At 38.9% G+C, this 16,964-nt stretch overlaps 1 protein-coding gene across 14 annotated transcripts in view; it reads left to right on the top strand.

Moving 5' to 3' along the window:
* LOC120422105 (TLD domain-containing protein 2) overlaps positions 1 to 16,964 on the top strand; it is a 418,926-nt gene that overhangs the window by 243,299 nt on the left and 158,663 nt on the right. For 3 of the 14 annotated variants that reach the window (XM_039585461.2, XM_039585458.2, XM_039585459.2), the window contains exon 1: positions 11,136 to 11,978. The exons of 4 other annotated variants lie outside the window; for them this stretch is intronic. In XM_039585461.2, coding sequence (XP_039441395.1) covers positions 11,155 to 11,978 — 824 coding nt within the window. In that variant the 5' untranslated portion in view covers positions 11,136 to 11,154. Of the gene's footprint in view, positions 1 to 11,134; positions 11,979 to 16,964 lie in introns of those variants that run through there. 7 more of the 14 variants (XM_039585457.2, XM_039585460.2, XM_039585474.2 and 4 more) reach the window with 4 other exon arrangements.

Genomic DNA, 16,964 nt, shown 5'->3' on the forward strand with positions numbered 1-16,964 from the left:
CGACGCCATCGGCTCTAAAAATCTAGTCCGAGAATGCACTTCTTGTTAGTCTTGAATACCCTACAGCTCACCGCAAGCTACACACCGGCGGGATGTCCACCTTGAGGTAGTTGGCATCCATCATGCTGCTGAGCGCGCTGCCACCAACACTGCTGCACACTCTTAGTCAGAGCGCATGTATCAACACGTGCTAAATCTGTATTGTTGATGTACAATCTCGGGCCGTCATCGCCGCTAATTTCGCGACGTCCGATATAGACGTATCAAGCAATGCAGATTCCGAGACTCTCGAGACATCTCACTGTGGTCAATCTAGAAATAGGTAATTCTTAGAATTAGTGGATCACCAAAAAACAGCAACCTCCACCGCTGGTGCCATTTCGTAAATAATGATGTGATTTGACACGTGCGCAAGAGGTGTTCTGACAGACAGGTTGGCAGCATCACAAAGGTTCCACGAACAACGCCTCGTCTGGCGCCTCGGGACCAGTTCATCGTCACCTGCCAAATACCGCGATGACCTTGCTGCGTTTGCCACGGTGATGATCAGGGATCTCAATTAGTCATGTTTGTTGATGATCGCGGCGAGTGGCGTACGTGACCATCGGTAACGGTTGAGCTTCTTCAACCTTGACATTAAATTACCTTTGAAAAACAATAAAAAGTTGTTGCTTCGCAACAATTTTCGCGTTACACCCAGCGCAACCTGTTACAAATTGAAATGCGCGGTTCATTTGCTTTTTCGCGCGAAACAAGTCTCATCTCGCGCCAGTTGGGGAGTAACAATGCAAAAGGGCGTAACTTAAGACGTCAGAAATATGTTTATCCCATCCACAAATCTGAATTCTTGGTTTTAAATGATTTCTAAAAAAATAGGTTTCACCCTTCTGAAATGTTTTTTAAGACCCCAAAAGCAAGAAACAAGTTTGTTGATCTCGCCGAAATCGCGTGATGTTCGGTTGCTTCTTCTTAATTTTCGCGAATAACACACACAAAAAACTGATTATAACGTGGCGGGGACTGTAATTTGTCTTCCCGTGGTTCGTTGCTCACCTGCTGCTGCACAACGTTGCACTTTGCGAAGCGAAAGCCAAAACAAAAACACTGCATTTTCGGAGCTAAAAATAAATCTTTAAAGACACGGACGCCGGCGTGGCGCGGCCAGACGCTTCCGATGTCTGTGGATGTTGTTGTAGTTGAGGTGTGGCAATCTGTGGAGGTATGATTCAATTGCTTTGTTGGGGTGGTTCTTGGATTTTTTATAAGTTTCAATTTATCACGAATAATTTCAAACTCCATTTACGGTCCATACAAAAATGATCAAAATAAGACGACTCCGACATCAACTTCTGAAGATACTCTCTGACTGTTGGAATTTGTCAACTCCTGCTCCCGGGTCTTCAAAGAGACTCCGTTATCACGAGCTGTCAAATTCCTAACCTACAAACCGGGTCATCGTAACACCCGATAGGAAAAATACTCCCAAGAAGGTAATAACCTGTCAACCAAACCCAAAAAATTCAAGTTCAAAACGATGCGATCGGTTCCGTTGACGCATAGTTCGTCGTGGCCAAAGTGCCCTGACCGCTTCGGGAACCGGTTCCGAGAACCACCGCCGCCGCCGCCCCGTGCAGCGAAACGAGATTTGTAAACAAAGAGCTAAAATTTGAATTTTAATTGCTGGCATTCTGGATTATTTGTTGCGGCGTCCGACAATCTCGCGTGAGGAAATTAAAATACGTGGAAGATTTGCCTCCTCGTTTCCGCGTACACAAAACGCGGACATTCCAGAGTTCGCGGTGGTCCAATAAAAAGTCGCATTTTATCGTCCTTGCGCGACGACGCCGACGACGGGCCCCTGTTCTGGCCATGCTGAGAGGGGCTTGACAAAACAAAGTAATTAACGTTTGTATTGTTGGATGCGTCTGTGGTTCGGTGTCATTTTGACAGGCAAGTTCGGCTAGATTAGTGAGTGGTGTTGGAAAGATCAGACCAGCTAATTTAATTGATATGTTGAAAGTATGTTAAAACAATATTGATCATTCTTTCACTTTTTTAAGTTTCATCAAAAGCTGTAAAAAAATTCATGGCGTTTTTTTGTGTTTTTTTTTTTTTAAATTTGCAATGTTTAAAATACGAAATTTTACGCAAATGAAAAATAACCTTAATTAAAATTGCGATAAAAGCCTCCCTGTTCCTACTTATCCTATTAAATTTCAGTAAATGGGATATTTTTGCGATTGTTTATATTATGTGAAAATCAAAATAGAGTTATTAATTTAAATCACAGTCCAAAACCATTTGAGCAATTCTCTACGAAATCGGTCTTATTTTTTTAACACTTGAACGCCCAACGCATGTCCAACTTACACGGACGCCCAAGCCTCCCAAAAAAGTTGGAACGGTAACTTCAACTCGCTGGTTCTCGGGCATAACTCAACCAATCGGGACGATTCTTGTTTCCAGTGATTTGTAAGAATGTCCAGATGATCCTAAAATTTTGCAGAACTTGATTTAAACAAATCTGTAATTTCTGCGACCGAAAACATCGTTCCACCTTTTTTAAAAACGACTGCCTCCACAGATTTTTTGGCATTTTTTTTTTTACACGCGAAAGAAAAAAGTTGGAACGATATTTTTGATCCCAAAATTACAGATTTGATCAAATTGAGTTCTGCAAAGCTCTAGGATCATCTAGACATCCTAAAAAATCAATGGAAAAAAGAATCATGTTGATTGGTTGAGTTATGCCCGAGAACCAGCGAATTTAATTTACCGTTCCAACTTTTTTGGAGCTTTGGGCGTTGGAACGTTAATTGTAATGTTTGTATTTATTAATCCGGCTGAAACTTTTTTGGTGCCTTCGGTATGCTCAAAGAAGTCTTTTTGCATCACTACACACCAATTTCTCATTACTGAATTCAGTTAAATTTATTGAAAACTGCACTGCTGAAATTTTCAGTAGATGAAAACATGTGGAAATTTAAGCAAACTTTGACACCTCTATACAAATTTTAACTGAAGTTCAGTGAAAAACTAACTGAAAATTTCAGTAGTACTGTTTTCAGTAAATATTAACTGAAAACGAACATCAGAATTTGCTGTGTAGTTTGTTCACATAATTTTCCATACAAATTTGGCAGCTGTCCATACAAAAATGATGCATGAAAATTTAGAAATCTGTATCTTTTGAAGGAATTTTTAGATCGATTTGGTGTCTTCGGCAAAGTTGTAGGTTTGAAAAATATGATACACGGTAAAAAAAATGGTGATTTTAAATTTCACTTTCTGTCACTAAAACTTGATTTGCAAAAAAAAACTATTTTATTTTTTTTAATATCTTTTAAGGGGCTTAAAATGCCAAATTTTCAGAAATTCCCAGGTTGTGCAAAAAATCTATGGCCGAGTTATGAATTTTTGAATCATACTGATTTTTTCAAAAAATCGAAATATTGGTCGCAAAAATTTTTCAACTTCATTTTTCGATGTGAAATCTAATTTGCAATCAAAAAGGACTGTAGTGAAATTTAGAAAAAGTGCACCGTTTTCAAGTGAAAGCCATTTTTAAGTAACTTTTCTGAAACTAGTAGCAGTTTATAATTTTTTTAAATTAGTGTCCATGTTTGCCCACTTTAGAATTTTGTTTCGAAAAGATCGGAAAATTTCACGAATGTTTCATATTTTAACATTGTAAATCGGACCATTAGTTGCTGAGATATCTACAATCGAAAATGGTGGGTTGTTTGGGTGAAACTTAGAAATCATCAATTCCTGTTTTTTTAATCTTTGCATGGCAATATCTCTTCAACTAAGGGTCGTATCAACAAAGTTCAAAAAAGCAAAATATAGAGAATTATCTCAGCATTTCAAAAATAATTTAACTAATTTAAAAAAATGAAAAACTGCTACTATTTTCAGAAAAGTTACTTAAAAATGGCTTTCACTTGAAAACGGTGCACCTTATCAAAATTTCACTACAGTACTTTTTGATTGCAAATTTGATTTCACATCGAAAAATCAAGTTGAAAAATTTTTGCGACCAATATTTCGATTTTTGAAAAAAATTGTATTGTTTCAAAAAATCTTAACACGCTCAAACATTTTTTCCCCATTCTGGAAATTTCTGAAAAGTTGGCATTTGATGTACTCAAAAACATATCAGAAAATGAAAAAAAAAATAAAAACAGTGTTTTTTTTGCAAATCAAGTTTCAGTGACAAAAAGTGAAATTAAAAATCACCAAAAAAAAAATTTACCTTGTATCATTTTTTTTTCAGTGTAGTCCATATTCATACCTACAATTTTGCCGAAGACACCAAATCGATCAAAAAATTCCTTCAAAAGATACAGATTTTTGAACTTTCATGTATCATTGTTGTATGGACAGAAGCCAGATTTGTATGGAAAATTATATGTACAAACTAATAATGCAAAATGGCCTATCTGGGCAAACCGAAGGCACCAAAAATATTTCAGTCGGATTAAAAATTACAACAAAAATCAAATGACCGAAATCTCAGAGAATTGCTCAGGTGCTTATAGGGGCTTAAAGAGAACAATAGTTTGAAGACCGAAACATCTAGCTTAACATTTGAAAATGTCGAATGAAACTTTAAAATGCCGTTTTGACAGTGTCTAGACCAAAAAGTCTGCGTCTAAAAATATTTTTGACGGATTCCTTGGAAAATGTTACAAAATATACTCAAAAATGGGAGATAAGAACGTGTTCAGGGAGGTCAAATCTACCATACCTTGGCGAAACTGAAGCATTTGCTGACATCAACTTCAAAAATGTCGAGGTGTGTAATTCTATCAGATAAACATTTAGAGCCGAATGACTATGTTTGAATAAGGTTACTCTTAAAAAATAATACTCTTATTATTCATACTTAAATGCAACCAAGAACCATGAAAATCAAAGTATTAAATCCTTATGCACAAACCAAATTAATTTCCAAACCGTCCCAACCGCCCGCGATGTCGTAACGCAGATTTGTTTTGTTTTTTTATGCAATTTTCGCGTTACCAGCCGCGAGAGAGTGCAGTGTCTTGCAATGCTGGTGCCATTCAACAAGCACAACACGTTCCACTCGAAAGGTTTTCCTCGTGTCCAATTTTTGCGTGTTTACTACCTTCTTCTGAACCAAGTTTGCCCAACCACTCTTAATACGTTGCAGGTGGAGAAGACGAAGCGCGCAATCGGAAAATCGGATTAATTTAACAAATTACCTACAAATTTGTGCCCCACTACCAAATGCGGGGTTTCGTGCAACAATGTTGGCCATTGGCCAGTTACGGCTGTTTTGTTTTGCTCTGGCGGATCGTTGATCAGGGGTGTGCCAATGGCCAGGGGGATTTTGCTACCGCAATCGTCAATACATTGTGGGAGATTCCTTCGAAAACTACTGAAATTTGTATGTTGACATGTTTCACATTAATCGTGATCGTTTCAGTTTGAATAGACGATCAGAACTGCTGTCAATCACTGTCATGGTTAGGTAGCCGCACAAGTCAGAGGTGTTCTGTTTGATGACAAATATCCTTGTTTCAAGTGAGCTGATCCGGTTGTTATTACCAAGATCTTTAAAAGAATGTAAAATACAAGCATAACCTTGAAGTCCCAGGAATTGTACAGGTCCCTCACATGAAATATCGTTCCACTAGATCTACAATATCTTCGCAAAATTTCAAGTTGATAATTCAAGTGTCACACTTCCAGTACAATACATCATGTCCACTTGTAATCTCCTTAAAGTAATGGCCATTGTCTGACCGTTGACGTGTCTGCTTTATTTCCGACTTAAAAAAATAAACAGTTCCTCAACAAGAATCTCTTTAAGACTCAATCCAAACAGTTCCAGGAACCTCCTGCACCAAAAACCGCACTTCAAACTCAATTTATGGCCCCCGAAGTAAACATATTAATAAATGTACACACATTGACGCCCACCACAATTAACCGCGCACTCTGTGGTCCGAGGAAACAGCTTCTGGACACACCAATTCTGCGTCAACGAATATGTTCTGACCTTTTCCCGTTCCGTCTGCGACGTCTGTGTGGTTAATGGGTCGTTTCATTAAGATAATGTTGGCGCGAAAAAATGAAATACCTCACTAATTGAAGCCGAGATATGCGCGGACAGGTCCAGAGATTGGCTCCGGGACTCGGACACGCAGGGCAGACCATTTAGGGTTGATTAATTCTTCCCATGTGTGGGCAGCTTTAGGCTCTTTAAAGTTCATCAACTTGTTATGTGGACTCCCACGAAAGATTAACCGGGCAGCTGGAAGAGGTCTTTGCTCTTTTGATTTCGCAGGAGGGCGTTGTGCTTAAGGTTTGAAGAACGGGCTAAACTCTCAGCTCGAAACCAGTAAATCCAGTTCTAACGATCACAACCGCTGAACCCAACCCTTCAATTACAAACCGCTGCGATAATTTTGTTGACAACCCACTACTCGCTACCGTCATCAACCTGATTCCGGGCAGCTTCCGCCAGTCCAGTTCTAACTGCTGACTTCAATCCAATGTTCCAATTACTATTCAAACACAAACCAGTACACGCCAGCCAGCCACACACTCCGTCCAAGGTCGATCACTCGATCATTCTCGCTGGTCTGATTTATGAAAGTCAAAGTGCTTTAGCGGCAGGTCGTGATCCGAAGTTTTACGCACGAGACCTGCAAATCAACTCAAAGCGACTTGATGCAGTCAGGAAGCTACTACAAAAATCTTCATTTGCGTCACTTCGCACGAAGATCTTCTTACTATAGGGATCGCTCGTAACAAAGAGTTCCCCAGGATGAGGTCACATGTCAAACTGATTAGAGGTGATCGCTGCGCGTCGTGCGCAGTCAAAGGTTGGATATCCAGCGATCCACAACCGAGTGCAACCATTAGAATAAAATCGCCAACGGAAACCGGTCCTTTGAAGAATGTATGTATCGGCCCGACCGCCGTGGAAATTCCGATTGTTTCGCACGCCTTAGTCAAGGATATCAACTATCGGTTCTAAAGCGGTTCGCAGCCTGGTACGCGCTAGATGTGTACGTACACACAGCAAAAAAACGATGGTAAAATCGCATGCAAAAGCATGCACATCACCTTCGTCAAAATAAACACTTAAAATTACACGCTGCATGTACAATTTTTGTAAACACAAAAAAAATTGCAACCGACGGGACTCAAACCCAGAACCTACAGTAAGGGCTGGCGCCTTAGCCCGCTCGGCCATCAGACCGATGAAAAACGGAAAGGATAAACGTATATGTGAGCTTCACATTTCGGTCAAGTAGGTTTCCCATACTGATGGGCTACATATTTCAGGGTGTAATATTACACAGAATTTCATGCAATAATGCAAAATTTATTTTACACTCAGGCCTTTTACACGTAGCTGGATTACTACTTTATTTGCTGTGCACAACGTCGCCGAGATCAACGCCGCGAGAGCTGTGGGGAGATCATGGCGTTCGTGCAAGTGCAGTCCATTTGAATAACGAGTGCTGAATTGATTTATGGGCGGTACGGATCGATTTGTCTGACGCAACACCGCGCGGGGCGGTACGCAGTTTATAGGTTAGAAGGCGAACGATAGGAATTGAGCTTTAGTTTTCAGTTTAGTAGAGATTTCACGATGTAAACCAATAAAGAGGTGCAAAGCCATAGGTTACCTGTTGCCATTCTCATACCTTTTTTGATTTTCTATTTAATGAAAAAACGTGTCTATTGATATATTGATATTGATATTTCCTTACAATTTCAATCATGACCTTGAAGCTTTCCTCAATTCTAAAGAATTAGTAAATCTTTATAACCTGATTGCTGATAATTTAAGTTTATTTTCAGCATTTTTCTAGCAGATTTCGGCAGATTTTTGGGTGCTTTCCGTATAGTTAAAGAAGCCATTTTGTGTCATCAATTTGTCCATACAATTTTTTTTATACAAATTTGGAAGCTGTCCATTTTTGAATGTAAGTCTTGATTCAAAAAATTTCAAAATTTTGTTTTCGAAAAGATCGGAAAATTTCACGAATGTTTCATGTTTTAACATTGAAAATCGGACCATAAGTTACTGAGATATCGACATTAGAAAATGGTGAGTAGTTTGGGTAAGACTTAGAAAACTTCAATTTGGTCAAATGGTCTTTCATGGTCACCATTTTTAAAAATCAAAAAACTGCAAATATTTCGCTAAAATCAAACTTTTGGTGGTTACATCTTGGAAACGGAGTTTATCAAAAAATCTGTTAAGTACTTTTCGATCGCAGATTCAATTTTAAATAAAAACAATGTGGTTAAATGCTTTTTTGTCTAATCTATCTAATCGAATCTAACACAAACGCAGCCAGTCCGATGAAAGCATGCTGGAAAGTCTTGTGATATGATTACGCCCTAAGCACTTTTCTTGTCATTATTAATAATTGCAGTACATCCGAGAACACCCGAAAATGTATTGCAAAAATTAAAGCGGCCAGCCCTACTGCGTTGTGTTTACCGGTCAAATGCTTTATTGGTATAAAATTTATTTTTTTTTTCCAAAAATCACTATTTTAAAAAAAATCATAACTCGGCGGCAGATTTTTTGACCATACTTCTCTAAAGCTCAAAAGTTGCGCGTTTTTGTTCCCTAAAACATATCAAAAAATCTCGAAAATAAAAAAATACGTATTTTGAGAATTTGAGTTTTTGTGAAAAAATGTTAATTAAAAAATCGGCAATTTTTTTCCGTGTACCAATTTTTTCTACATAGTCCTCAACAATAACTACAACTGTGCCGAAGACACCAAATTGATCAGAAAATTCTCTCATAAGTTACAGCTGTTAAAATATTTACGTACCATTTTTGTATGGACAGCTGCCAAAATTGTATGGAGACTTGTATGGGTGAGCCAATGACACAAAATAGCTTCTTTGGTCATAGGAAAGGACCCCACAAAGTTTGAGCCAAATCAAAAAATTACAAAAAATAAAAATGGTCGAAATCGGCTGATTTCGTAGATAATTGTTCAGAACGAAGTTTGACTGGTTTAGCCTGTTAAATATATGTTTCTGACATGAAAGGTTTACTTATTTCCAGATGAATTATTACCATGATTTATTTACTTTGAATATACTATTTAAATTTTTTTTAAACTTCTTAATCCAGAGTATTTTTGTGATATTCACGCTTTTTAAGTTTTTGCTAAGATTAATGCCAGTATAATTTCAAGTTCTTGTCCTCTTTAAAAATTATCCAAATCATCAGAGAGGAAAATTATAATTATTACAATTGTAATAATCATTTAAATGATTGTAAACTATTTAAAGTATATTGTGTAACGTTAATTTTTATATTTTGAACTATTTTTACCTATATTATTGGACTTTTTGTAAATTTTGAATTCTTTGGACCACAGAACGGACAAAGACTTAATTTTTTAATAAATTTATGACCTTTTTAAATTTTTGGTAGTAGCATAACTTAATAAGGCGTCATCCATAAAGTATGTCACGCTCTAGGGGGGGAGGGGGTGGTCTGAACAAGTGTGACATTGCATGTTATAAGTATAGGAAAAGCGTGACAAAGGGGGGTAGGGGGGTAAATTTTGGCTGATTTTTGCGTGACGTACTTTACCCGCAAAAGTAATAAAAAAATCCAATAAAATTGAGTTCTTACAACCCTGTAACGTATGGTAACGTAAGTGATATTTATGTTCTTTACAGAAGCCGGATCTCAGTTATCTGTAAATTATGTTCGTATCCAATACCCGACCTGTCGTTGTGTAGGTAATTGACTTTTCCAGCCATGCTAAGAGATCGAAGATTTGGGAGGTTTTTTTTTTCAGAAAGGCTCCGACCACAAAGGTGGATTATGTTAATTTTAACAAAAAAAAAACTATTTTCAGATGTTTTAATCACGACTTTCATTTTAAAACGTCCTAATAAATTGATTAAGGCCCTTTGAAATGCAAGTCGTGAGTTATAAAAAAAATTAAAAAAAGTTTTTTTGAAAACACACGAGTTGGATCAAAGGTTCCCATGATAACATTACAATGCATTGATTGAAAATTAAGTTCCGAATAGTCCTAATCATAACTTACAACTTTGCCGATGGTGCACCAAGTCGATCAGAAAATCTCTTCTCAAGATACAGATTTTCGAATATTTGCATAGCACTTCTTAATTGACACCCCTAAAATTAGTATGGAGACTTGCCGGGACCCGTGGTATAGGGGTAAGCGTGGTTGCCTCTCACCCAGTCGGCCTGGGTTCGATCCCAGAAGTGGCATTTTTCGAGACGAGATTTGTCTGATCACGCCTTCCGTCGGATGGGGAAGTAAATGTTGGCCCCGGTCTAACCTAAAGGTTAGGTCGTTAGCTCAGTCCAGGTGTAGGAGTCGTCTCCTGCCTAGGTGGAGTCGCTGGTAGGCAGCTGGACTCACAATCCAAAGGTCATCAGTTCGAATCCCGGGGTGGATGGAAGCTTAGGTGTAAAAAGAGGATTGCAATTGCCTCAACAGTCAAGCCTTCGGACACCTAGTTTCGAGTAGGAATCGAGAACGCCAAGGCAATGCTGTAGAGCGAATAATTTGATTTTGACTTGTATGAAAGAACCGATGATGCAAAATGTATGATCGTCCTTGGAAAAAAATCGTCCCACGTCCCATGGATGCGGTTGACCTCGGCGGGACACAATTTTCCCGCAACTAAAATGACACTCAGACAGACGGTTTGCCGCGCAACCCAGCGCGATCATTACTGTGTGGTGCCACCTTTACCCAATTACGGGACATAAATCCGACGGGGTTCTGAAAGCGAGGAGTTATGCACCACTCTGCACGTTGAGTAAATAAAACTTACCTGTTTATACCGGGCGAGTATAGTGTAAAAGAATAATTGGACTCATTTATTTGTCCGGTTTTATGATTTATTTGTGAGCGTTGAGATGCAGTCTCGTGCAGCGCGAACCATGGACCCCATGCGGTTTGTGGGGCATTACGTGAACGGGTCATTTATTCAGTTTGAAGAATTGCGTTATTTTCATTGTTAATGGTAAAGAGTCAGTCCTAAATGGCGTAACATGTTTCAAGTGTCGAAGGTAAAACGAGCTCCATCGGGATCTAACCTCAATAACAGCTGCTCTAACCCTCAAAAATTTGTCACTTTCCAGCAACCATGACGAGCATTCTCTCGCCGGGCAAGTACCGGTCCCGGAAGGACCTCAGTACCGGTTCGATCCCCACCCTGGTCTCCCTGGAGGAGGAATCTAGTCTCACAACCGTCACCTCCTCCGTCAACGGCAACGGCCACCACCATCACCACCAGGTGCCCTTCGCCAACACGCTGAACATCAAGAATGGCCTCAATACGGCCGCTTCCGCCATTACGGCTGCCAAATCCCCGCGACGCAGTTCCCTCGGAATAGGTCTGCTGGGTGGCCGCAGTCATAGCCATAGCGCAGCCAACGACAAGAGCAACAAACGGCGCAGCTCGATTGCGGTGGCCTTCTTGGGCGGAGGTCGCCGGGACTCGCGGTCTTCCGCACACAACCTCCAATACCCGATCGCGACCATCCCGGAAAAATACCACAAGACGACGGAGTCGGACGTGGAGAACGATTCGCCGGCGCACTACTACACGGTGCCCTCGGGGAGCACCGTGGCCGCCGTGATGGGTGCAGGTGAAGACGCGGCCGGAATCGGTTCCGAGTACAGCTCGGGAAGTCTGCCGGCGGCCCTCAACGGCGCCGTGACCAGTCCGAACGGCTACGACAAGAAGCGCCGCCGGTCGTCCTCGTGGCAGACAAAGCTGGAGCGAAGGCGCCGCAAGGGCATGACCTCGGCGGCCACACTTGACGACGGAGGAGGAGGCGGTGGGGTTGATTTGGACGGGTTCGGGTCGACCGGGAACGGGCTGGACGCGTTCGGTGCCAGCAAGTACGGTCGCGAGAAGCGACACTCGTGGTGGAACATTTTCGTGCCGGAGAATCTGAAGCAGAGGTGAAGATTTCTTTGAATTGGTTTAACTTTGGTATACTAATCATATTCAGTCATTTAGTCGATACTAATTTTCGTAAAAGCCTGTTTTAAACATGAATTCAAAATTAGATGCAAATTAGGGCAGCTTAAATTTTAATCAGAAAATTTGGTTATCACAACCGAAGAATTTTAAGGATGCCTACGTGCCCCGACTACAATCGTCCCATATTCACAACACAGCAGCAGCATCCTGCTCGTGGTCCCCGCCGTCGTCGTCTTCGTTTCGCACAAACTTGACCCAGTTCGATAAGAGATAATGAGAAGCTTCCGATTCGCGGCAACTCAGCTTTTGGCCTGTGGCGAGGTCTACGCGAGCTGCATCTATCTGAGTGCAACGAATCCGGCGTATTTCTGACCTTTGTAACACGTGTGTTCCGAGTGTCGAAATAATAGCCCAAGGGGAGGCGCGAAAATTATCGCACAAAGCTTAAAGTGCAATTAAAGCAAATGTCACCCCACGTCGTTTTAAAAGTGCCCCCAGGCTCGTAAAGTTGCTACTTTTTTGCTAATCCCATTTTTACGACCCCGGATCCTTGCCCGTAAAATGGAACAAGTTTGGAGGTTATCCAAGGAAGTCGAAACTTTGCAACGTGGCGTAAAGGGTAATCGATCCGTTAAAGCAACAACAAAATTAAAGGTTGGTTCGAGAAAGTAATGTTTTGAAATTGTATCTGTTTAAACTTTAAAACTTGCCAAGCTAATTTGTCAAACTTAATTCAATTTATTTGTCAAATTAGTTTGTCTTCCCTTAAAACAAATCAATTCAGTCAGCATTCAACGGTTGCACTTGTCATCTTCCTGAAAATTCAGTTGACGTTTAGTTGCAAAAGAGTTAGTTGTGTATTTTTAATTGCTCTTTTCCAGATGTATTTTATACTTGAGGCAATCAGGTAAATAAACTATCTCCAATGCGTTGAGAATCTGGAAAAATGAGTCATTGCTGGAATGTAATCTTTCCCCTTTTTACTAAAACTAATCCTTCTAATCACGGTTGATTGATTTTTGATCTCTCGACTTCACGCGCAGCCAAGTGAAGACAATTGTTTGGCAAAATTCAGTTTTTATTTTATCTTTTTGTGGCATCAACAAAAAAGCTTAACACCAAAAAAAAATTATACCAGTTTGCGCCTGTGAGACAGTGAAAGTGCAGTAATTTATCGCGCAAAAAAACAACAATCAGTGGCGATGTGTGAAATTGTAGCTATCTGGTTTGTGTGTGTGTTTTTTTACTAATGAGTAAATACAATAACAAAGATATCCACTCCAAGACGAGCCAAAAGTTGACAATTTCTGTGTACGGTGGCAAACACTGCCGCGGCAAAGTGTTTGGAAACGTTTGCAATTTTTACAAACAAAAATTTGGTCTTGTTTTCCATGATTTCCAGACATCTTTATTTTTAATGTTTTGTTGATCTGATAAATATTGATGAATAGTCGAAAGTTCACTCAGTTGGATAAATACGACGAGTGTTTAAAAAATCAAGTTCTTAAACGAGCTGAATACACAATTTTCTAAATTCCTGAAAACACCCTTTGGATGAATTTTTCAGTTGAATAACATTTGCCGATAAGTTCGACTATCCTGCAGTGCAGTCCTTTTATTTTTTGCGATGAAAAGGAAGCCGTCCCTTTATTCGAGAAAGACAGGAATCGCAAGTAGATTGATTGACAACAGAATTGCAAACAAACTTTCAATATCAAACAATATTGACAAAAATGTGTAAAATACAACAATTAAGAATTAGTGTTTGTTTTGTAATTTTGTAACTTAATTTTCAAACCGATCAAAAATTTTGTTTTCAAGACACACATTTTCAAATGTGTACATTTTCCTTTTTTGTGAAATTTCACCTAAATTTTGGAGCAACATTTGAAAAGGGTGCATAAGAATTTTGTTAGCTTTATCTTCTTACAATTTCCCAGGCAATAGGATACTATTTAAAAAAAACTAATTATGTTAAACGGTAGCTGGGAAGGCCAGCTTTGTTTCCCACTTAGAATTTTTAGAAAAAGTTATATAAAGCTTGAGAAATAGGAAAATAGTTCTAACTGTCAAAATACTTATCCGCCGTTGCACCAGAAATAATGTATGTATTTAATTATCACAAATATTTAAATATCAACAATGTATGTATTTAATAATCACATAAGAAAAGATGGAAATTTCACTTCGCTGACATTTTCCATTGACTGAAAATAAATTGGGAAGATTTTGGGTCAGAAAATGTAATTTTACATCAGAAGCTTGTGATATTTTCATCTTTCTTTGTGTTATATCATTTTTTGCAAATAAGTTAACACAGAAAAAAAATCTGAATGTTACATCATTAATGTTAAAACACTTTTGCTGGTCATTGATCTTTAAATTTAAATGCAATTTGATGTAAATTTGCCACAAATCGTATGTAAAAACATGATTTTACATGTGATACACACGATAACATTAATTACATTGAATCTTAAGTTTACATCAACCGAGTTTACATGTGATTCGTCATTTCCATGACGAGTGAATTTACACTTTTTTCTGTGAGGTACAAATATTTTCAAACATAATTTAATTTACATCTTGTTTTGGTACATAAGCTTGAAAAAGTTTTGAATTTAACTTGAAATTGGACTTTATTTCACACATTTAGGATGATTTGTTTTACTTTCCGGGTAGAACTTAAAAATAACTCTTTTTTGGTCATTTTCATTCTATGCACGACAATCAAAAGTCGGATGAACAATGTCCAAGACAGCAAAATGTAAAGAATTTTCTAAGCTTTTGGATTATATTTCTTTCAAAGATGGACAAAGGATAACACTATTTGAAAACTCTTACTCTTACTCAAAGACAGTACACTTTATCAAAATTATACATAAGTACTTTTTGATTTGGAATTCAATTTTACAGCTTAAAATTATTCAATAATTTTTTGTGAGCATTAACGATACTTTTCATAAAACACTATTTCTTCACTATTAGCTCAAAAGTTGGCACTTTTTGTCTACTAAAATATATCAAAAAATTAAAAAAAGTCGAAGGGATTAAAGTGTGTCAAAAACATTGTGATAAAATGTTATTGTAAAATATGGGTTTTTTAGAATGCAACAATTTTTTTCTGAACAGTCTTAATAACTTACAACTTTGCCGAAGACATAAAATCGATCAGGAAATCCCTTCTCGAGTTACAGATTTCAGAATGTTTTCATAGCACTTTTCCCCACAATTTGTATTTGTATGAAGAAACAACCGGAACCAGTGGTGCAGTGGTAACCGTGGATGCCTCTCACCCTAGTTGGACTGGGTTCGATTCCAGAAGGTCCCAGTGCCATTTTATGATATGAGATTTGTCTGATCACGCCTTCCGTCGGACGGAGAAGTAAATGTTGGCCTGGTCTAACTTAGAGGTTAGGTCATTAGCTCAGTCCAGGTATATGAGTCGTCTCCCTGGGTCGTGCCTCGGTGGAGTTGCTGGTAGGCAGTTGGACTAACAATCCAAAGGTCGTCAGTTAGAATCCCGGGGTGGATGGAAGCTAGGCGTAAAAAGAGGTTTGCAATTGCCTCAACAATCAAGCCTTCGGACACAAAGTTTCAAATATTTAAAATCAAGATTTTTATTTTATTTTTGCGCAACTGCTGCTCACCTGACTTTGCATTTTATATTGTAACAAATATTTGAAATTAAGAACGTTTCCCAAAACTTTCCCCCCTTCCCTGTAACACACTGTCTTCCCGCGTTCCTGTGTTTGTTTTTATTTGTTTACTTTTCTCAATTATTGCCAGGTCTCTCCTCCAAGTTCCGTTGACCGAAAAAGGTGGTGTGTCTCAGCTCAGTCCCAAATCGCTATCGGGTGTTATCGGTACGCGCCGGAGTCGATCGCAAACGCTTTTATTTCTCTCTGTACGGAAGTTTTAGCCTTTTTGTTTTGTTTCGTGCAAAAGTTTTCGGGAAGCCGTCGATCGGAAGAAAGTGCTGCTGCCAAATTAATTGGATTATCTGCGTGGGCGGGAGGAACAGGAAGACCTTGAACCAACTTTTTAATTAAGAAACTTTTTTTTGTGTGGTTTTACCTGAGCATCAGCTGGGAAGTGTTGTTGTTTTGGAAGATGGATATTATTTTGACCCACGTGTCGTTCCGGATTTGAGATCATGAAGTTAAAGAGAATTTTTGTGATTTTTATCTAAAACAGAGTTTCTATTTTTTTTTGCTCAAAAAATATTCAAACTTGTCACTTAACAAGTTTAAATTGCTTATTTATGTTAAAGTTTCGTAAAAATAAGTGTCAGAAAAAAACACCCTAATTTAAATTGAAGCTGTATAACGGATTTGCCAACAGTTCTGGGTTGATTAAACTTTTCCATACTAACTTTCATGTACCAGACAGCTGCGTAAACAAGAAGCCAAAACAACAGATCGTTCGAATTTAATTGTGCGCTAGTCTCTAGCTGATTGGTTGGGTTGAATTTATTGGGCGAAACAAAGAATTGACACGGTCATTTGTTGCGTTTTTATGGCAGCACCGGCAGCAGCCAGTAACTAACGACACGCGGGAAATTATTCCACGTTTTATATTGTTCCATAATGGGTTCTTGGCCAATTCGTTGCGGATTATGCTTCATAAGCGTAGTGGCCGCAATCGGATTGCGCTGTCATCGGCAGATGGGACTGGTGGTGTGTTCGAAAACCTTTTTTTGTTTTTTATCTGTTTTTCAGAATTTCTTCATAAAAATGCAAAAAGGAAATTTAAAGCATTAAGATTTTATCAAAACACCTTAATTTCAACACACCGTGCAAACTCCTTCCACGGGGATGTCCCTCTTCCTGGGAAAGGGAAGGGATTTTACCCCATCCCAAATATCCCATTAATTCTTCTCCAAACAGTTGACGCAGCTGAGCGGTTCAGCGAATCTCGTGATGATTCTTTGTAGTTGTTACTTACTTGTTTTATCTGTGATG

The sequence above is a fragment of the Culex pipiens genome, chromosome 3 (genome assembly GCF_016801865.2).
Source record: "Culex pipiens pallens isolate TS chromosome 3, TS_CPP_V2, whole genome shotgun sequence".
In the NCBI taxonomy this organism is placed as follows: domain Eukaryota; kingdom Metazoa; phylum Arthropoda; class Insecta; order Diptera; family Culicidae; genus Culex; species Culex pipiens.